This window comes from Nelusetta ayraudi, unplaced genomic scaffold (genome assembly GCF_046127955.1).
Source record: "Nelusetta ayraudi isolate G7.1 ecotype Tasmania unplaced genomic scaffold, CSIRO-AGI_Nayr_v1 ptg000061l, whole genome shotgun sequence".
Classification (NCBI taxonomy): Eukaryota; Metazoa; Chordata; class Actinopteri; order Tetraodontiformes; family Monacanthidae; genus Nelusetta; species Nelusetta ayraudi.
The window spans coordinates 229,798-248,083 of record NW_027466111.1 but is presented as its reverse complement, the minus strand read 5'-3'; the positions used below and the strand labels follow the sequence as shown (position 1 = coordinate 248,083).

At 46.5% G+C, this 18,286-nt stretch overlaps 2 protein-coding genes across 3 annotated transcripts in view; both read left to right on the top strand.

Moving 5' to 3' along the window:
• Positions 1–2,980, top strand: part of mta2 (metastasis associated 1 family, member 2) — a 19,673-nt gene extending 16,693 nt beyond the window's left edge. The window contains exon 18 of the mRNA XM_076040433.1: positions 567–2,980. Within this exon, the coding sequence (XP_075896548.1) occupies positions 567–720 (154 nt within the window). The 3' untranslated portion in view covers positions 721–2,980. The remainder of the gene's footprint in view (positions 1–566) is intronic.
• Positions 1–18,286, top strand: part of alox12 (arachidonate 12-lipoxygenase) — a 23,372-nt gene extending 5,086 nt beyond the window's left edge. The window contains exons 2-16 of one of the 2 annotated variants that reach the window (XM_076040432.1): positions 6,308–6,353; positions 8,738–8,884; positions 9,507–9,708; positions 10,092–10,173; positions 10,259–10,381; positions 10,633–10,739; positions 11,448–11,620; positions 11,694–11,837; positions 12,578–12,781; positions 13,378–13,464; positions 13,571–13,740; positions 14,555–14,676; positions 15,604–15,704; positions 15,785–15,952; positions 17,699–18,286. In XM_076040432.1, coding sequence (XP_075896547.1) covers positions 8,738–8,884; positions 9,507–9,708; positions 10,092–10,173; positions 10,259–10,381; positions 10,633–10,739; positions 11,448–11,620; positions 11,694–11,837; positions 12,578–12,781; positions 13,378–13,464; positions 13,571–13,740; positions 14,555–14,676; positions 15,604–15,704; positions 15,785–15,952; positions 17,699–17,878 — 2,010 coding nt within the window. In that variant the 5' untranslated portion in view covers positions 6,308–6,353 and the 3' untranslated portion in view covers positions 17,879–18,286. Of the gene's footprint in view, positions 1–6,307; positions 6,354–8,737; positions 8,885–9,506; positions 9,709–10,091; positions 10,174–10,258; positions 10,382–10,599; positions 10,740–11,447; positions 11,621–11,693; positions 11,838–12,577; positions 12,782–13,377; positions 13,465–13,570; positions 13,741–14,554; positions 14,677–15,603; positions 15,705–15,784; positions 15,953–17,698 lie in introns of both variants that reach the window. The other variant, XM_076040431.1, reaches the window with a different exon arrangement.

Below are 18,286 nucleotides of genomic sequence, written 5' to 3'. Positions count from 1 at the left end.
CCCGCCACAACTGCACTGTGTCCATTAGACCAGTGGTTCTCAGCTGGTGGAGTCTCAGGACCATCGCCAATATGTGGAAATTAACAAAGTTAACGCCGCGTTAATAACGCGTTAACTCAAACTCCTTTTAACGGCACTCATTTGTTTTAGCGCGCGATCGAGGCCTGGTTCACAGCGGCGGCGGCGTGAAGATGGCACGTTCAGGCCGGCTTCACAATAAATATCCTGTTAAGATAGGCAGGCTAAAAAAAAAAATGCAATTAATTTGCCATTAATCGCAAGTTAACTCAGGACATTCTGCGATTAATCGCGATTAAAAATTTAATCGACTGCCCTAATATATATGTGCATATATGTATATGTATGTATGTATGTACGTACGTGTGTGTGTGTGTGTGACACACACACACACACACACATATATTAAGTAACTACTAACTAGCCGTTGCTTATCCGTCAGTCGACCTGCAGTCGTCTGAGTTACTTCGGAAGCTTTCGTAGTAAAAATAAGCAGAAACTTGGATGAACGTCGGTTATATAACACAGCTCCTCCTCCTCCTCCGCAGGGCCCTGAGGAAGCACCTGACCCAGTCGGAGATGCGGCGTGCGGCCAGGAAGCCCCACCTGCTGGTGCACATCAAGCTGCCGCAGGCGCCGCGCCCCCTGGCCGTCCCCCTGCTGCCCTCCAGCACCAGCGAGCCCATCGTCCTGGAGGACTGAACCCGTCTCTCCCATCACAACCCCACCACAACCCTCCCTCTGCACCGGGCGGTGGGGAGGGGGGGAGGGGGGGAGGGGGGGCAGCCCAGGAACAGGTGTACTGACCAGTATGACCAGTATCTTATACCAGTAGTCTTGATTTAGTCCTTCAGCAGCGTTCTCTCTCTTCCAGTCCTCTTATTTTTTCCCACCATCACCACCATCACACACACACACACACACACACACACACGACTCATATTGACATGCTATAATTGACCCTCTTGCAGCACTGTAGTTTTTTTCTTATCATCTCCTCAATTGGTTTTGATTTTTTGCCCCATTTTTCACTGACCCCGATTTTTTAAATGTGCAATTTAAGTCCAAATCTTTTCCATTTTTAAAATGTCAGTGATATCGAATTCCCCCCTCGCCCCCTCTCTGTGAATTTCTGTCTTGTAAATATTAGTGTTGTGTTGGGGGTGAGAGCTGCAGTATTTATGAGACCAGGAGTGGGAGACCCCCCCCTCATCCACCCCGGGGGGAGAGGAGGGGGCTGGGAGGGGGGGGGGGCAGCGGGGGGGTAGCAGGACCCTGTCTGACTCATTTCTGAGGACTTCAAAAAAGGTTTTTTGTTTTTGTTTTTTTGCTACACGTCATTTTTGCTCTGATATTTGAAGACACAGAGTGCAGAGTTTGATCCAACATTGGTCTTTTTTTTCCTCTATCTGAGCCTCTGAACTTGTCAGGAACCAATCAGACGCTCCCATCCTTCTCCCCCCCCCTCCTCCACCCCATCGCGTTCTACCGCCTCGATAACCATCCGCGCCACCAAAGTCCCGATGAAGCAAAATCCCAGCAGTTGGAAAATTCAGAAGCTGGTGTTTTAAAAATGGAGAGTCACAAACCGCCAGTGAGTCAGTGAGTCAGTCTTATTATTAACTCTGTTCACCGAGCAGCTCCACTCCAGTGGCCATCGTTGCGTCATCGTTGATGATTGACTTCAGTTTGCCATCAAACAGATGAGGGTTGAATAAACTCGGCCTCTGCGTCAAAACGCTTCTCTTCCCCGGAAAAGATTTCAATGTTTTCTTCTTTTGCGCCCCCCCCCCCTTTTTTATTATTTTTTTTTTTAATTTGGATTGCGTGTGTTTTTAATGCGGCCACCACGTTTTTAACCGCTTCCTCTAAATTTTTAACTCTGGTCGAGACCGAAGCCCAAGCAGTGTGTGCACACCGCCAGCACACAGCCCACAGACAATGCGGAATCATACTTGAGAAATGGAGACGCATTGACTGAGTTGTGTTTGACTGGACGAGTCCCACAACGAGTCGTCGGGTGCAAAAAGACAAGAAAAAGCTTTGGATTTTAGTTTTTAAATCCTGAACATTTTCAAGCTGCCCTGTTCAGTTGATTTCAATGAAACTGAAACGTTTTGTTTTTTTATTATTATTATTATTATTATTATTATTATTATTATTGGCAATGTGTCATTGTACAGAAGACGGTTCGGGCAAAGAACAAATTGAAATTTCAAATACTTTCCGTTGTGAGATCAAAGTCATGTTTTATGGTGTTTTCTTTTTTGAACTGCACGTTACATCCAGAACACCCCCCCCACCCCCTTTTCCCCCCCACCCCACATTGGCGAGATCGCAACGTCCGAAATTTCGATCCGAGATTTTTTTGATACGAAGACGACGTGAAGCAGCGTCGCCGCCCACAGGCTCCTCTTTCACCTCCACTCGAGTTCCAGACAACTTCTCAAAAAAAAAAAACCTTCTTTTTTTTTTTTTTTTTTATTTCTCGTGAATCCATCGGCTAGTGATGGATTGCACTGGTTTTATATTAAAATAAAAAAAAAGCAATGATAATAATAATAATAATAATAATGATGATGATGATGAAGCTCAGTCCCATAGTGGATCCTTGTACTCTGAGGAAATAAGAGAAGAATGTGAAGTTGCTGGGTTTGTAGCAAATCTGGAGGGAAAAGTGAAACAAACCGCTCTTGTGTTGAGTCCAGTAGTGGAGGTTCCACCACGTCAAGCATGACCTTCCTTCAGAGCGGCGACTGAGGGCGGCCGCTGGAACCCGGGGCAACAGACAACAGGGATTCAGGGGGGTTTGGTTTTTGTTTTTTTGTTGTTTTGTTTTTTTTTAATGGAGACGGACGAGCTAAAACTACAATTTTTTTCTCAAGTGTTTTTATTCCAATGTCTCTGTATCCTTTAATGTATCTTGATAAGAAAAAGAATAAAAAAAATTCTCTGTGGTCAATCTTTTTCTTTTCTTTTCTTTTCTTTTGTGTTTTCATGGTGCGGCAACATTTTAAAGGTCTAGTCCAGACATGAGCAAACTACGGCCCCGGGGGCCCATATGTGGCCCATTAAAGCTTTTTAATCCGGCCCGCTGAACTTGAAGAAATTATCTTAATAGTCAGTCATAAAATAGCTGTATTTCCTCATGTCAATAAATAACTGAACCCCCTGGTGGTTCTGGGTGGTTCTAAGAGCTGAACCCCCTGGTGGTTCTGGATGGTTCTCAGAGCTAAACACCCTGGTGGTACTGGGTGGTTCTTAGAACTGAACCCCCTGGTGGTTCTGGATGGTTCTAAGAGCTGAACACCCTGGTGGTTCTGGGTGGTTCTAAGAGCTGAACCCCCTGTTGGGGCTTCAAAGACACTGACTTGGTTGCAGCTTTGCCTTGCTTCCTTTTCCATTGACATTAAAGCAACATGTTTTCTACATTCTCCTATGAGGAGGCTCACCAACACACTCCATCCATCTGCTGCTGCTCCGCTACTGTTAGCCCATTCCAAGGCTGCACCGCTACTGTCCTTCACCTCCTTCTGTATCCCAGGATGCTTTGCGTGCTGCTGCAAAGCATCCTGGGATCCTGGGAAGTCAGCTGAAATTAGCGCCATCTACTGGCAAAGACACCACGTATAAATTTAAGTATTGAAGTTTCACATCAAATATTCAGTTTTTAACGCAGGGTTTTTACTGATTTGAACATCCAACGCCATCGTTAGCTGGTGAACCAATGGTTAGCTTGATGCTATGAAAACGTCACTTCCGGGGTTGGCCAGCAGGAGGGAACGGCGGTGACGCAACCAGGAAATACGCCCAAGGCTAGACCGTCCCCTGTGGTTACCGGGGAGGCGGGGTTTGGGTCGGTCCTTCTGGGCCGGGTCCTTGGAGGACGCTTCCTTCAGACGGAGGACGCATCCTTCCAAGGATGCAGACCCTGGGTTGACACACAGCCCTGGTCTGGGTTCTAGTGGAGGAGCATCATGACCATTTATGACCCAAACTGAAACCCCTGATATCGATGCTGTGTTGAAGCCTCCATGTTTGGCAGGTGGATGAAAACCCAGGTTCAGATGCAGAAGCAACGGTCCTGCCAGTGAATCCTGTCTGATCCTTGCACAGTCCCGACGACCAGGGTACCAACACCACAAATCAGCCCTGCAAAGCCCAGACACTGTCGTCGAGGGTCAAAGGTCATCCGTCTGCCGTCCATGTCGGTCACCTCATGGAAAGTCTGCCCCTGTCTGCCCCTCTGGCTGCTTCTCTCTCCCTCTCTCTCTCTCTCTCTTTGTCTCTCTCTCTCTCTCTCTCTGTCTCTCCCTCTCTCCCTGTCTCTCTCTCTCCCTGTCTCTCTCTCTCTCCCTTTGTCTCTCTCCCTCTGTCCCTGTCTCTCCCTCTCTCTCTCTCTCTCTCTCTCTCTCTCCCCCTCTTTCTCTCTCTCTCCCTCTACCTCTCCCTCTCCCTCTACCTCTCTCTCTCTCTCTCCATTTTTTGACCCAGCTGGTCAAATCAGATGGTGGCCCTCTGGAGTCTGGATCTGCCAGAGGTTTCTTCCCACAGGGGAGATTTTTCCAGCCACTGTCGCCCCCTGCTGCTCTGGGGGCTCAGGTATTTTTTTTCTCAAAGCGCTTTGAGATGTTTTTGGATGTGATGTAGCGCTGTACAAATAAAAGTTGATTACATATATATATATATATATATATATATATATATATATATATATATATATATATACATATACATATATATATATATATATATATATATATATATATATATATACATATATATATATATATATATATATACATATATATATATATATATATATATACATATATATATATATATATATATATATATATATATATATATATATATACATGTGTGTGTATTTATGTGTGTGTCTCTGTGGAGGGGCAAAGTGGCCTCCCCATGAAAAAGGGGCTCTGGACCGACCGGATTGAGGTGGTGGAGTAGAAGGAGGAGGCAGGCAGCGTCAATTACAGGAAGAAATTAAGTTTTTATTCTTTTAACCCCAAACACCATCAATACGCGCCAGGAGACAGCTTCATAAGTCCCCTAGTCTCTCACCAGACTAGTCAGCTCTCCTTCCCACAGCAAAATGAGCCCCCTTTATAGTGGGGCAGCATTTCATTGCCAATTGGGCCGCCCCACTACCCGTGGTGACATCGACACAGTCGAACATTCCAGTACAAAACAATAACCAAGAATCACACCCTTCAATAAACAGAACACAATCCCCCTTAAACCTACAAACCCTTAAATACAAACAAACCCCACATTCTCCCCTTAATTATACATTCAAACCAAAACCAACCCCCCCCCCCCCCTCTCTTGGCAATGGGCTACTCCACTTTAGCCGGCGCTCCATAAAACCCCACCCCTGCAGCGGCGCGCGCTTCCGCCCAGGAGCAGCGGAGCCGACCGGGACCAAGCGGATGCAGGTGAGGTGTGATGGTGTGAGATGATTGACCCCATGATTGACGCCGACACCCTGCTCACGTCACCCGTTCCTCCGCCCCAAAGCACGGCAGGGCACAAGAACCGTATTATATACTAAATAAAAAATCCCCTACACAACCCTGTGTGTGCCACTGTGTGTGTGTGTGCCACTGTGTCTGTGTGTGTGTGTGTGTGTGTGTGTGTGTGTGTGTGTGTGTGTGTGTGTGTGTGTGTGTGTGTGTGCGCGTGCGTGCGCGTGCGCGCGCGTAAAACAGCGTCCCTTTCGCTCGCTCTCCCGTGCGGGCAACGCCACGCCGCGTCCTCGTGGGGGGGAGACCGTGAGAAGGGGAGGCGGAGATCGCTCACTTTCTCACTTTCTCACGGTCTCGCTGTGTGTAAACAACAACTTGACTTGGTTCGGTGCTGAACAGAGAATAAAGACTCCTTTCTTCTCTTCTCTGCTGTCACTCCATGAGTTGCCCGAGGGCCTGAAATGAGTTTTTTAATCTCTTTAGAGAATCTCATTTGAATGTTGTCACACAGCTCAGACGAGATAGTGACCTAACTTCCCCCTTTTTGCACCTCTCACTCTCGTCTCACTCTCTGCGTCTGTCCAGGTGGGTGTGGTAGCAGAGAAAAGTGCTGCAGCTGCAGCTACAGCGTCAGCCCAGGAATGTGAGCCTCGGAGAGTCGGCGCTACTCGTTGTTAACGCTGCATTTTGTGTTTCCCAGGACTTTTTAGGAGTCACCGAAAAAAGGCCGTCGAGCTCATAGATCTCAGGAGTTCAATCTGGCCGCGCGAGAAAGGATCGGCAGGTGAGGAAGTGGGGCGAAGACGAGCCGAGCCGCAGGAGATCCTCAGGAGAGGAGAGGAGGTCAGTTCTCGCACCTCAGATAAGATACAAATACACACTTTGAGTAACTTCGGCTGAGGAGCCACTGTGTGATCACTATCAGCCTGGTGTCAATGTTGAAACACAGTTTCATCACCGCCTCGGGGGGTGGGGAAACTGCGCGTGCAGATGTTCCTTATTACTGAGAAGGGCCACCAGTTACCGCAACGCACAACCAAGTAGAATTCATTTTGTCCAGGTTGCTCGGTAACGTCTCTATAAATGCAGCGACATATTCATGGTCAGCAGAGAGAGGTTTGCTGAAGTGGCCCCAGTCATGTAGTTTGTGCGTCACCTTTTTGTCGGCCAGTTTTCATGAAGAAAAGTTGGAAATTCCTTGACTCGTAGTTTTTCTAGAACGTTGGGTAGCGGCGAGCTCCTGTAACACAAAGCAGGGAGCCGTTGGCTTTCACACCACTGACAGCAGGTGTGTGTGTGTGTGTGTGTGTGTGTGTGTGTGTGTGTGTGTGTGTGTGTGTGTGTGTGTGTGTGTGTGTGTGTGTGTGTGTGTGTGTGTGTGTGTGTGTGTCCAGAGGCACATTACAAACAGAAAGTTAAGAAATCAAAGGAAGCAACCCCTGTTTACTCACTTCAAGGCCACGTGTGAATGGTGACAGCAGTTGTTTGCCTCCTCACATGCTTGCTTTTCCACTAAACTTTAACCTGCAGCAACGTCACATTTTTGTCTGAAGGAGACTGTGAAGTTACCGTAGTTGCTGGTACTCTAAAGCCAGCCGGAGGGGCCTCCTGTCCTGCCGGAGGGTTTGAGTTATTTCTTCCTTTATTTGTGCATGTTGATTAATAATCAAAGCAAAAAAAAATCCAACGGCGACGCAAATCGTCAATGATTGCGATTTCCGGCCTCTTCTCTTTGCTTCGCCGTCGCTTCTCTGTCACCTTTAGCAAGGTGAATGTGGCAGGCAGCAGGCCTCGAGGCCCCACAAGAGCAACGCAGAGCAGACTGAGCTCAACGACGTCGGGAATTCTGGCGAGGTATGCAGCAACATGAAGCAGAGATTGGGAAACGGCGAGCAGAGGTCAAGAACTGGGTGCAGCAGCAACGAGCAGATAAACGACCGAGCGAGGGTGAACCGTGGGCAGGAGGCTCTGCTGCTGTTTCCTGCTTATCTGTGGTTACACATCAGTCGCGTATTCAAATTATTACCTGAAAGTTACATCGGTGGAACAGAATGTTAGGAGGGCTTCTGGTATTAAAGGAAACAATACGTCCAAAGAGTGACTGGAACCCAAACATTTCCTGCGGAGATTCTGGCTTTTTTTTTTTTTTTTTTTGGTTGAGGTGTAATAATATTTTTTAACTGATGATGTCATCAAGCCTCGCCTGATTCATTGTCCTGACAAAACAAGATGAGCTGACATTTAGCATGTGCTTTTCTTTCACGTTCACACGTACTAAACTACAGAAGTGTATTCCTGGCTCAGTAACTTATATATAGGAAGCAGTCATACCAAGTAAGAGGGTCTCTGCTACACACTGGGATGCCATGTCCATGTTAAAGCTGCATCCATCCATCCATCCATCCATCCATCCATCCATCCATCTTCTGCTGCTTTATCCTGAGTCGGGTGGTGGGGGCAGCAGCCTCAGCAGAGACACCCACACCTCCCTGGCCTCACTCACCTCCTCCAGCAAATCCAGCGGGACCCCAAGGTGTTCCCAGGCCAGCTGGGCCAGGTCTCCTCCTGGTGGGACATTCCCGGAACACCTGCCCAGCGAGGCGTCCAGGAGGCGTCCCAAACAGATGCCCGAGCCACCTCAGCTGGCTCCTCACCCTGTGCTCCTCACCCTGAGCTCCTCACCCTGTGCTCCTCACCCTGTGCTCCTCACCCTGAGCTCCTCACCCTGAGCTCCTCACCCTGAACTCCTCACCCTGAACTCCTCACCCTGAGCTCCTCACCCTGTGCTCCTCACCCTGTGCTCCTCACCCTGAGCTCCTCACCCTGAGCTCCTCACCCTGTGCTCCTCACCCTGAGCTCCTCACCCTGTGCTCCTCACCCTGAGCTCCTCACCCTGAGCTCCTCACCCTGTGCTCCTCACCCTGAGCTCCTCACCCTGTGCTCCTCACCCTGAGCTCCTCACCCTGAGCTTTATGCGACTTTATGGTAAGGAAAACATACATGTCCTGAGACTGCACCAGTTGAGAACCGCTGGTCTATGGTATTGAGTAAAGTGTTAAGGCAATGGTTTCATCTGAGTTTTATCTGAGTAACGGATGAGTGAGTGCCCACCAGGTGCACGGTGTCAAACTACAGAGTCTCGCTTCAGATATCACAGCTTTCAAAACTACGCTGGCACAGAATGCAATTTAACATCTGTGTGCTACCTGCTGTGTTCTTTTCCTTAGATGGAAGTCTACACTGTCACCGTAGCAACTGGAACATCAGAGTATTCAGGCACCAACAACTACATCTACCTGACCTTGGTGGGAGAGAAAGGCGAGAGTGAGCGCACCCTGCTGGACAACCCTGGACTAGACTTCTGTCGAGGAGCAGTGAGTGGCGATGTTATCACTGTTTGACTGCTGTGCTGCTCTGTCATCTATTGTGACTGTGAAGACTGAACCCTGCTCCAGTCCAGTACGCCCCATATTGGAGCGTCCGCCCTCTTGAACTGCTGTTTTCAGTTCTCAGGTCAGATCAGATTGAATGTGTGAAGGTCCCAGGTGGAGCTCTCTAGGAGCTGTTATCTATAGGCCATTCATAACAGTTCATCACAGTTGTTCCTCTGGTTCCTGTTCAAACACCATCACCGAATATCAAGTGGCCCAGGTCCTGCAACTCTTCCCGGAGGTCTTAAGACCTCCTGTTCAAGCCGGCTCAGCATAACCTTCAGTCCGTCCAGTTGTCGTATCACTGTGAAAAGACAACACTACTGTCATCGACATACAACAGTACGGATTCACATCAGGTTTGATCACCAAAAATGAGTCGCGTCAATCTCTGAAAGAAGTTAGAAGTATCTTGGCGACTCTCTCTCTCCATGCGAGCGAGCCTGACTACCTTCACGATCGACGGGTATTGCATTTGCGGTCGCGGGTTTTGAGAGGGTTTGTTCTGAATTGTTGCTGAATCCTTTTCCTCTGAGTGATTTATCCCTCCTGCTGTTCCCACTAGGTGGACAAGTACAAGGTGAGCAGCTCCTCACCCTTAGGCTCCCTGCTGATGGTCAGACTGGAGAAGCAGAAGTACTGGGTAGAAGACAACTGGTTCTGCCGCTATGTCAAAGTCGAACCTGCGGGGGGAACCCATGTGCTGACATTTCCTTGTTACCGCTGGCTGGTTGGAGACATGAAGATGGAGATCAGAGAGGGAACAGGTAGGAAACTCGAGACCAAACGGTCAGACACATCTGAACGTCGAGGCGACCCCAGACGATTTCTTTTGAGCAATAGAACAAATTTGCGCATCTTTGGATTTTTGGAGGCCTCGCTCGCTGACTTTGACTTGAGTGATGTGCAAGTCCGCTTAGAACCGAGAGCAGATCTGGAGTCCAGAAGGCGGTCATCTGCTTTGAGCGGTTGGGGTGAAAAGGAAAGAGAGGATTTATAAGGAGTTATAATAAATGTTATTGTATAATTATAACCCAAATTATTGCACAATTTAAATAGTCTTAATTGTAGATTAGTGAGTGGATGGTCAACGGTCGGTCCAACCTAGCGTTGAGCTACACCTTCCATCTAAATCTCCTTTCTGCTGCAGCAAAGACACTGAGGGATGACATCTCGCCTCAGCTGCTGGCCCACAGGAAGGCTGAGCTGCAAGAGAGACAGAAGACGTACAGGTAAAGGTGCAGCTCCACCCGTGCAGCTGGGTTTCTGGAGGACCGCGTGCATTGTTTTCTGAACGCGTGTCCGTGTGTTCTTCAGATGGGTCACATGGGCTCCAGGGATTCCCAGATGCATTGACGCAAAAACTGAATCAGATTTACCCCAAGATGTTCGCTTTGACAATGAGAAGAGGAGTGACTTTAAGCACTCTTTACACTATGCGTAGGTGGCACTCGCACACACGCACACTGACACACACAGCTGGCTTTATTTACAAACTCTGCTTCCTGTTAGGATTGCAACAAGTTCAGTGCCTTAGTTTGAGCTGCCTGGAACTTTGAATGAGTGCATGAGTGCTATGATGATAGTGGCTTGGAAAAGTTGTATACATTATATACAAAGACCATGAATGATTGGATGTGCAGTGCGTGTGATATCAGGAGCTCTTTCAATGCAGACTGCCTCACTTTCAGCTTGCTGGAGTTGTCCTTGAAGAAGCTGGCCCTGAAATTTGGAAAGTCCTGGACTGACCTGGATGATTTTAAACGAATCTTCTGGAAGTTGCGCAGCCCTGTAGCTGGTGAGGGAGCTCGCTCGGATGAACAAACACAGTTTTGTGGCAATGTATATTACTAAAGGTAGATTGGTGGTGATAAATGCCAAAGAAAGTCAGAATCACCCCCCCAAAAAAACAAAAACCAACTCTCAGATCTTCCTTACTTGCAGATCAGTAATACTTCATATGTGTACAGCACTGCAGTCCTTCCCATGCAAAACAATGGCTGCATCAATTATTAACTGCTGCTACAATTGGGTACTTTTTTTTGTTGAGATTATGATCAAGGGTTTTTCCACTGTTTAATCTTTGGTTTCTCTGCAGTTCTATATGTATCACTACTATTTGTATAAAAGTCTGGTCGGATGTTTGATTATGTATGTCATTGTGGTTTTTTAGTCACATACAGTTTCAGGATATCAGCTTTTCATCTTGGACTCCATATAACTTCAGAAAAAAGGCATATTAGCCCTCTGTTTCCAACCTTCTGCAAGAATATTTGCCTCTACCTCATAGCTGAAACTAAAAATGTTTGTACGGGGACACAAAACAAAGAAGTTTATTTCATGTGAATTTGTGTCTTGATTAGCCTGGGCTGTTGTGCTGGAGACAAAGATTTGTGTGCATGGATAATAAAATTAGCCAAGAGCCAACGAATAAAGGACCTTCTGAGCTCTTGGCTACAGTTCCAGGCCTTTGCTTACAGTCTGCATGTGTGGTTGTTTTGAACAGAATACTGTATGGATCACTGGAAGGAGGACTGGTTCTTTGGGTACCAGTGCCTGAATGGTTCTAACCCCAGGATGATCACCAGGTGCACAAAGCTGCCAGAGAACTTCCCTGTCACTCCAGACATGGTGCAGAGATCCATGGCCCCCAAGACCAACCTTGATGTAGAACTCAAGGTGGAGATGTTTTTGAAGTGCACCTTTCCTCATCTTTTATCTGAGTAAATAACCATCTTATTCTCTTTTCCAGGCTGGAAATATCTACATTTTAGATTATGCCATCATCGATGGGATTCCCAGCAACACCATCAGGGGTAAACTTCAGTACATAGCTGCACCAATCTGTCTCCTGTACCAACACCCTGATGGAAATCTCATGCCTATTGCCATACAAGTAATTCAATTCCATCCATTTGTCAAACTGAATGTCAGCAAGTGTTGTGTGAACACTTGGACAACCAATAGAAAATGATTATTCTTGTGATACGCTGCAATCAACACAAGTTTCTTAGTAAGGTGCTTTTTAATGCCACTGTGGTACATGAGGAAGAATAAAAGCTCATTTTAAAAGACTTTATAAACATTCTAAGATTACACTTAAAATCACCACCATGTGCTCTGAAACACAGACTGGTGAAACTGTCTTGAAAAGAATTTTAGAGATGAACCATGAACACATCCTGTCTGTTCACATAGGGAGGCTCTTGCAGAAAATGGATAGTGACTCCCTGATGGAAAATCCTTTCAACCCCAACTCCAACCCCAACTCCAACCCTAACCCCAAATCCAAGCCTAATCCCAACTCCAAGCCTAACCCCGACTCCAACTCCAACCCTAACCCCAAATCCAAGCCTAATCCCAACTCCAAGCCTAACCCCGACTCCAACCCTTACCCCAAATCCAAGCCTAACCCCAACCCTACCTCTAACTCCAACCCTAATCCCAACACCAAGCCTAACCCCGACTCCAACTCCAACCCTAACCCCAAATCCAAGCCTAATCCCAACTCCAAGCTTAACCCTGACTCCAACTCCAACCCTTACCCCAAATCCAAGCCTAACCCCAACCCTACCTCTAGGCTAATATTTTCAGGGCATTTTGGACTGCTTCTAAAACGCCATTCTTTGTCTCCAGGTGGAACAGACTCCAGGTCCCAGCAATCCCATATTTCTCCCAACAGACCCTCCTTTTGCTTGGCTGTTGGCTAAGACATGGGTGCGTCATGCTGAGTTCCAGATGTTTCAGGTGCTCTCTCATTTGCTCAGGACTCACCTGGTTATGGAGGTGTTTTGTGTGGCTACTCTGCGACAGCTGCCCGCTGTGCACCCAATATACAAGGTAAGCATTCATATGCACCGTGCTAGAGAACCAGTGAAGTCTACGTTGGAGGAGTAGTTACATTATTACATCTCAGATTGCTATAACCAGCAACAGTAGCTCGGTCACGACCATTTGGAATCTGAAATCGTACCCATCCATCATGTGACACCACTGTCGGAAGTATTTTTTAGTTAGTCTTAGAATGTTTCCACTAGCACGACTCTGCTACCAACTGCTACCATGTGGTCTGCTCTGCCCGGGTTTAGAGCAAGGACCAAAATGTGACGTCCAAAAAGCAGGGCACTGATTGGCTTGGAAGGTTGTTTTTTTTTTAACAAAGGATTACTGCTAGTCCTTAATGAAAACCAAACCTGCAATGAAAATTAAAGATAATGTTGATTGGTTGTTTAATTTGTGATCTCTCTGGTGAAAAAACGCCCTTGCCAAGTAATATCCAGTCGGTTTGCCTGCCACCTAAAAAAGGTTTTTTCATGGTTGTTTGTCTCAAACCTTAACAAATTAGATCAATAAGACCTTTTGCTGCAAATGCATCTTTTGTATGTGAAATCAGTTTGCAAAATGAATTGGAATATGGTGTTTTTCTCTCACTACAGCTCTTGGCTCCTCATATGCGCTACACTCTAGAGATTAACTGTAGGGGGCGCACTCAGCTGATCTCTGCTGATGGAATCTTCAAAAAGGTGTGTCACGTATAGCAAATCATCTCAATCTAATGGATGTCTGAGCCACATGTTTAATCACCCACTCACTGATAGTTGTTGCTACTAATCATGGTCATTTGTGTAGGTTGTGTCTACAGGTGGTGAGGGTTTGTTGGTTCTGGCTCAGAGGGAGTACAAAACCTTAAGCTACCGCTCTCTCCAGCCTTTCCATGACTTCGCAGACAGGGGCGTTTCCCAGCTCCCAAACTACTTCTACAGAGAGTACAGCCTGATGTTGTGGGAGGCCATACACAGGTACATTACACTTACCCAAGCATCCTGCTGGTCACCACTGCTTCTGTCATGGTCACGGGGTTAGTGTCCTCCAGGGTTAGCGAGGGAGCCCTGGCCGCCCAGCGAGGCCTCTCCCACCAGCTCTTCTAGTTCCTTACAATGTGAATGCAAAGATAATTGGCTCTACTCTAAGTCATAGCCCTAAGCTCATAGCCATACGTGAGGGTCAGAACGTAGATTGAGTTTTAAAACGAGAGCACCCTTTACCACAAGAGACTGGTATAGAGTCTGCATCATCGCAGTTGCTGCCCCAATCCACCTGACAGCCTCCCACTCCACCCTACCGCCTCCCTCCCAACACACTGGAACTCCTGTGGTTGACCTACAACTTCTCTCCTACCTGAGGAACATGACTTTAAACCTGGAGGTGCTGATCTTTGTCCCAACTGCTTCACACTCAGCTGCAAACAGTTCAAGTGTGAGCTGCTGTATATATGCATGGACAGCAATAGTGAGATTGTCCAGTGGCCGAACCGGATCCCTCAATCCAATGGGCCAATGTGGAGGGTAGTCCAGTTGTCTCTCCTCATTGGGGTTTTCTGAGTACTTCTTCATCAGGTGCTTCACCTAGAACCAATTTGCCATGGAAGACCAGAGGCAACATAGCTCCTCAGATCCTTAGGGCACTCAAACCCCTCCACCACAGTAAGGTGGCAGTTCCATGAGGGCTAAGAATCTGCATCTACTTATTAGAATAATGAGAATAATGTGCCAATGTAATGATGTCATCATAACCCTGACTGAGTTATCACTCTAAATGTAATTCTTGCTTCAGTTTTGTGTCTGGTATCGTGAGCTTGTACTACCAGTCGGACCATGATGTCCAGGAGGATGAGGAGCTCCGTGCTTGGCTCAGTGACGTATCACAGGAAGGCTTCAAAGAACTCCCAAACTTTGGTTGAGTGTTTTACATGTTCTCCATTTTCATTGTCATTAGTTTTTACTCCATCAGTGTGCTGTTTGTTTCTGCCCCATCAACGTGTTAAACAACATTAGTTTGCACTGTATGTATCAAATAACAGGCATGCATTTTGCTGGAGGCTGTTAACAGATGACTAGATAGGCTTTTAGGCTTTAGGGTTTTCAACTGCTAATATTGGCTATGTGTCAATATATGATGAACATTGAAATAACTTTATCATGTATAGAAATATATACGTATGCACGTAAATGTAGAGACCCTTGAGGAACTCCATAGCTAACTTGTTTTACGCAATTGTCAACACAATCAAATTGAAAGCGATCTAACAAAGATGACCGAACGCAATTTGAGGTATAATCTTATGATCTTTAATGCCAATAACATCCTCTAATGTTGAGCTCAACTCAAATGCAGCAGTGAGGTCTAAAAGATGGTTAGCAGTGCAGTCTGGCTTGCCTGGCTGAAAAACCTCAGATAGGTTGTTGTCATGTGAAAAGTCACGCAGTGGTCTAGAATCTATTTGTCCAGATTGATTGATTGATTTGTTTGTTTTGAAACAAGGGGTTTAATTCCTGCTAATTTGAAGGATTATGGCACATAGCCTGTGGTTAAAGATAAAGGCTAATTATTGTAAGCAGACAACTGTTGTTGTTTTTTTTAAAGAGTTTTACCTCCTTTAAATGTTTAGTTGGAATCGTGCCTGATGTTCTGAAATCTCTCCAGATTAATACTAATGTGGGCAGGTTTAATATGTATTACTTCATTCTGGAAAAAAAACATCAACTTTTATATATATATATATATATACTATTAATATACAACACACTGCGTGATGCCATTTCATTCTGTTGAAGACAGTTGAAGCCATGTCATGTTGACTCGTGTGGCTCGTGTGCGTCCAGGTTTACCGCAGGATCTCAGCACCAAAGAGGAACTCTGCACTGTCTTGTCTGTAGCCATCTTCATTGGCACGGTCCAGCATGCCGCGACAAACAATGGACAGGTGCTGGAGACACACACTTGCACCCTGGGGGGGGACCACTCAAAGTCACTGACACACTCACCAGTTGTCATGCTTTCCAGTTTGACTGGTGCGCCTGGGTTCCCAACACCCCCTGTACCATGAGGCAACCGCCGCCCGAGGACAAAGACGCAACCATGGAGCTGATCATGGCCACCCTCCCTGATGTCAGCCAATCCTGTGTGCAGATGGCGATCACATGGCATCTCGGGCGAGCGCAACCTGATGCGGTGAGAACACAACACAACACACCGTTGGTGCAAATGGTACGAGGTCACACAAAGATTTGATTCACTCGGATGGGGATTGTTCCATGGGGACGTTGATTGAGAAATTCATTGTAACTGAAACAAATTCAATAGAATCAACTCAGGCCACGGGATTAGTCAGAAATATTAATAATGAGGTTTCACACTGCGGCAGTAAATATTGTGGGAGCCCCCTCTGTATGGCATCATTGACACCACCATTGTGTTTAGTGCCAGCTGCGGTGCTTAATCCTGTGTTGCTTGCCATCTTTAATTCAACCTGTTTGAATTCACTGTTGCTGCATTCATCAATTTATCTTTAGCTGATTCTAGCATTCTGTTGCCGAATTAAGCGTTAGATAATTCACATCAGCTTGACGTAGAACTTATTTTACACCGACAGTATATATTTTTTTTACTTCCACTTACCGGCTGTTAGCTTCACACACTGCATTGCACTGTCATTGGTCTGAAGGCACGCTCTTCCTGCGTGCTTCTTCTGGTTTCGGCCTGTGAAACACCTGCTGCATGAAATCCACCCCCTGCACTGCCTCATTCTGCACAGACACAAGGGAGCATTTTGTGCATTGTGCAGGCACTTTCTGTTGTTTCTACATGTTTATTTCTTCTTCACTACTGGTCATAGCTTGAGCCACTGGCGCAACCATCTGGAATTGAATGAATGAGGACCAGGGCGTATTCACACCAGGAAAGTCCTTCAATGCGCTTTCTTTGGTCCGGATCAAAATACAATGTATCTTTTTTGGTTTGGTGCGGTTCCTTTGCACATTGCAAGAGTCCCAGGATTTGACAGCAGAACGCACACGTGTGCAAAGATCGTTCAATCACTGGACAAAACGGTCCGGGGCGGGGCAACACGGTAAAAATAAACAATCATGGAGCTCCAGCGTGCTGCACTCGTTGTGCTCATAATGATTTATTTCCAGTTACGAGTGTCTGCAGAAAATTTGGAGCACCAGAGGCTTTTGACGCAACGTCGATTTTATGACAATATGTTTACCATTTCGCAACATCGAAGGCGTTTTACAAGAACCGTCTCCTCACGACGCTGAAGCTGGCACCACATTCGCCGCGGTGCTTCTTAGGTTTCGATTTCATTTTGGGCCTTTTGGGTCGGACTACCGTGATGTCAATGGCAAAGTTGTCAACTTTGGAGTCATTTTGCTATAAAAGTCTATGGGGGTCAAAGGTCAACTTTGTCCTAGCGACGTGGGGCCGCTTGCTTTGTCATCAGGATCCCTCAAGAAGCGCCCACGCCAAATTTGGGGCTCCTAGCGCGTGAGGAACCCAAAAACCCTAACTTGGGGGACTCCAACGTTGCCATTGACGTCGCGGTATTTTTCAGTTTTTCAGGTGGATTATTTCCAAACGTATACTGTAGAAATGGACATGTGAGGCATCATTGCAAAGCCTGGCAGCTCTACTATCTCAATCAGTTGACATATTTCACTGGGAATTTCATTTTTGGCCTTTTGGGGGGGGGACTCCAAAGTTGACAATTTTGCCATTGACCCTAGTTTCTACTGTATAATTTGTAAAATACCGTGATGTCAACGTCAAAGTTGTCAACTTTGGAGTCCCCAGAGTTCGCTGGTTTGTATACAAGGGACTTTTTTGGTTTCATCTGAACCAGACAGGGCAGGTGTGAATACGCCCTTGGTTTATCTTTCCTCTGCGACCTTTGATTGCCTCTCCTGTTCTGTCCAGGTTCCTTTGGGCCACTACGCGGAGGAGAACTTCACTGATGACCAGGCTGTGGAGCTGATTGACAAGTTCAGAGGAGAGCTGAAGGAGATCGAGGAGCACATCATCAAGAACAATGAAGGAGTGGAGCCTCCATACCTGATCCTGCTGCCCAGCCGCATGGAGAACAGCATCACCATATAGGAAGTCCATTGAGGAGTAACCCCCCCCCCCTTGGTCAGTGGTGTGAGATTTTATCATATTCTTGGATCTCTATTAAAATCAGTTTCAACTGTGTAAAACTCACTTGGTAGGTTAGCATGTTTCAGGCTACTTTCAATGTTGATTGTTTGTGAGGCATTTTGCGGTGTTACAAGGCTTTTTCAAGTCACTAACGGCTAATTGAAGATTGAAACGTGGCCGTAATTTAACTTTTGTAAATGTTGCTGTTGCAGAACAGAGTGCTGTTGAAGACGGCCATTTAAATGTTTTTATTTTACATCCAATGAGCTAACATGAAGGTTTTGTCCGACAACATGTCTGCTTTTGTCGTGACATAAATGTATCTTTCAGCTCAAAATGTGAAGACATTTAATACAACTTCAAAGAAAA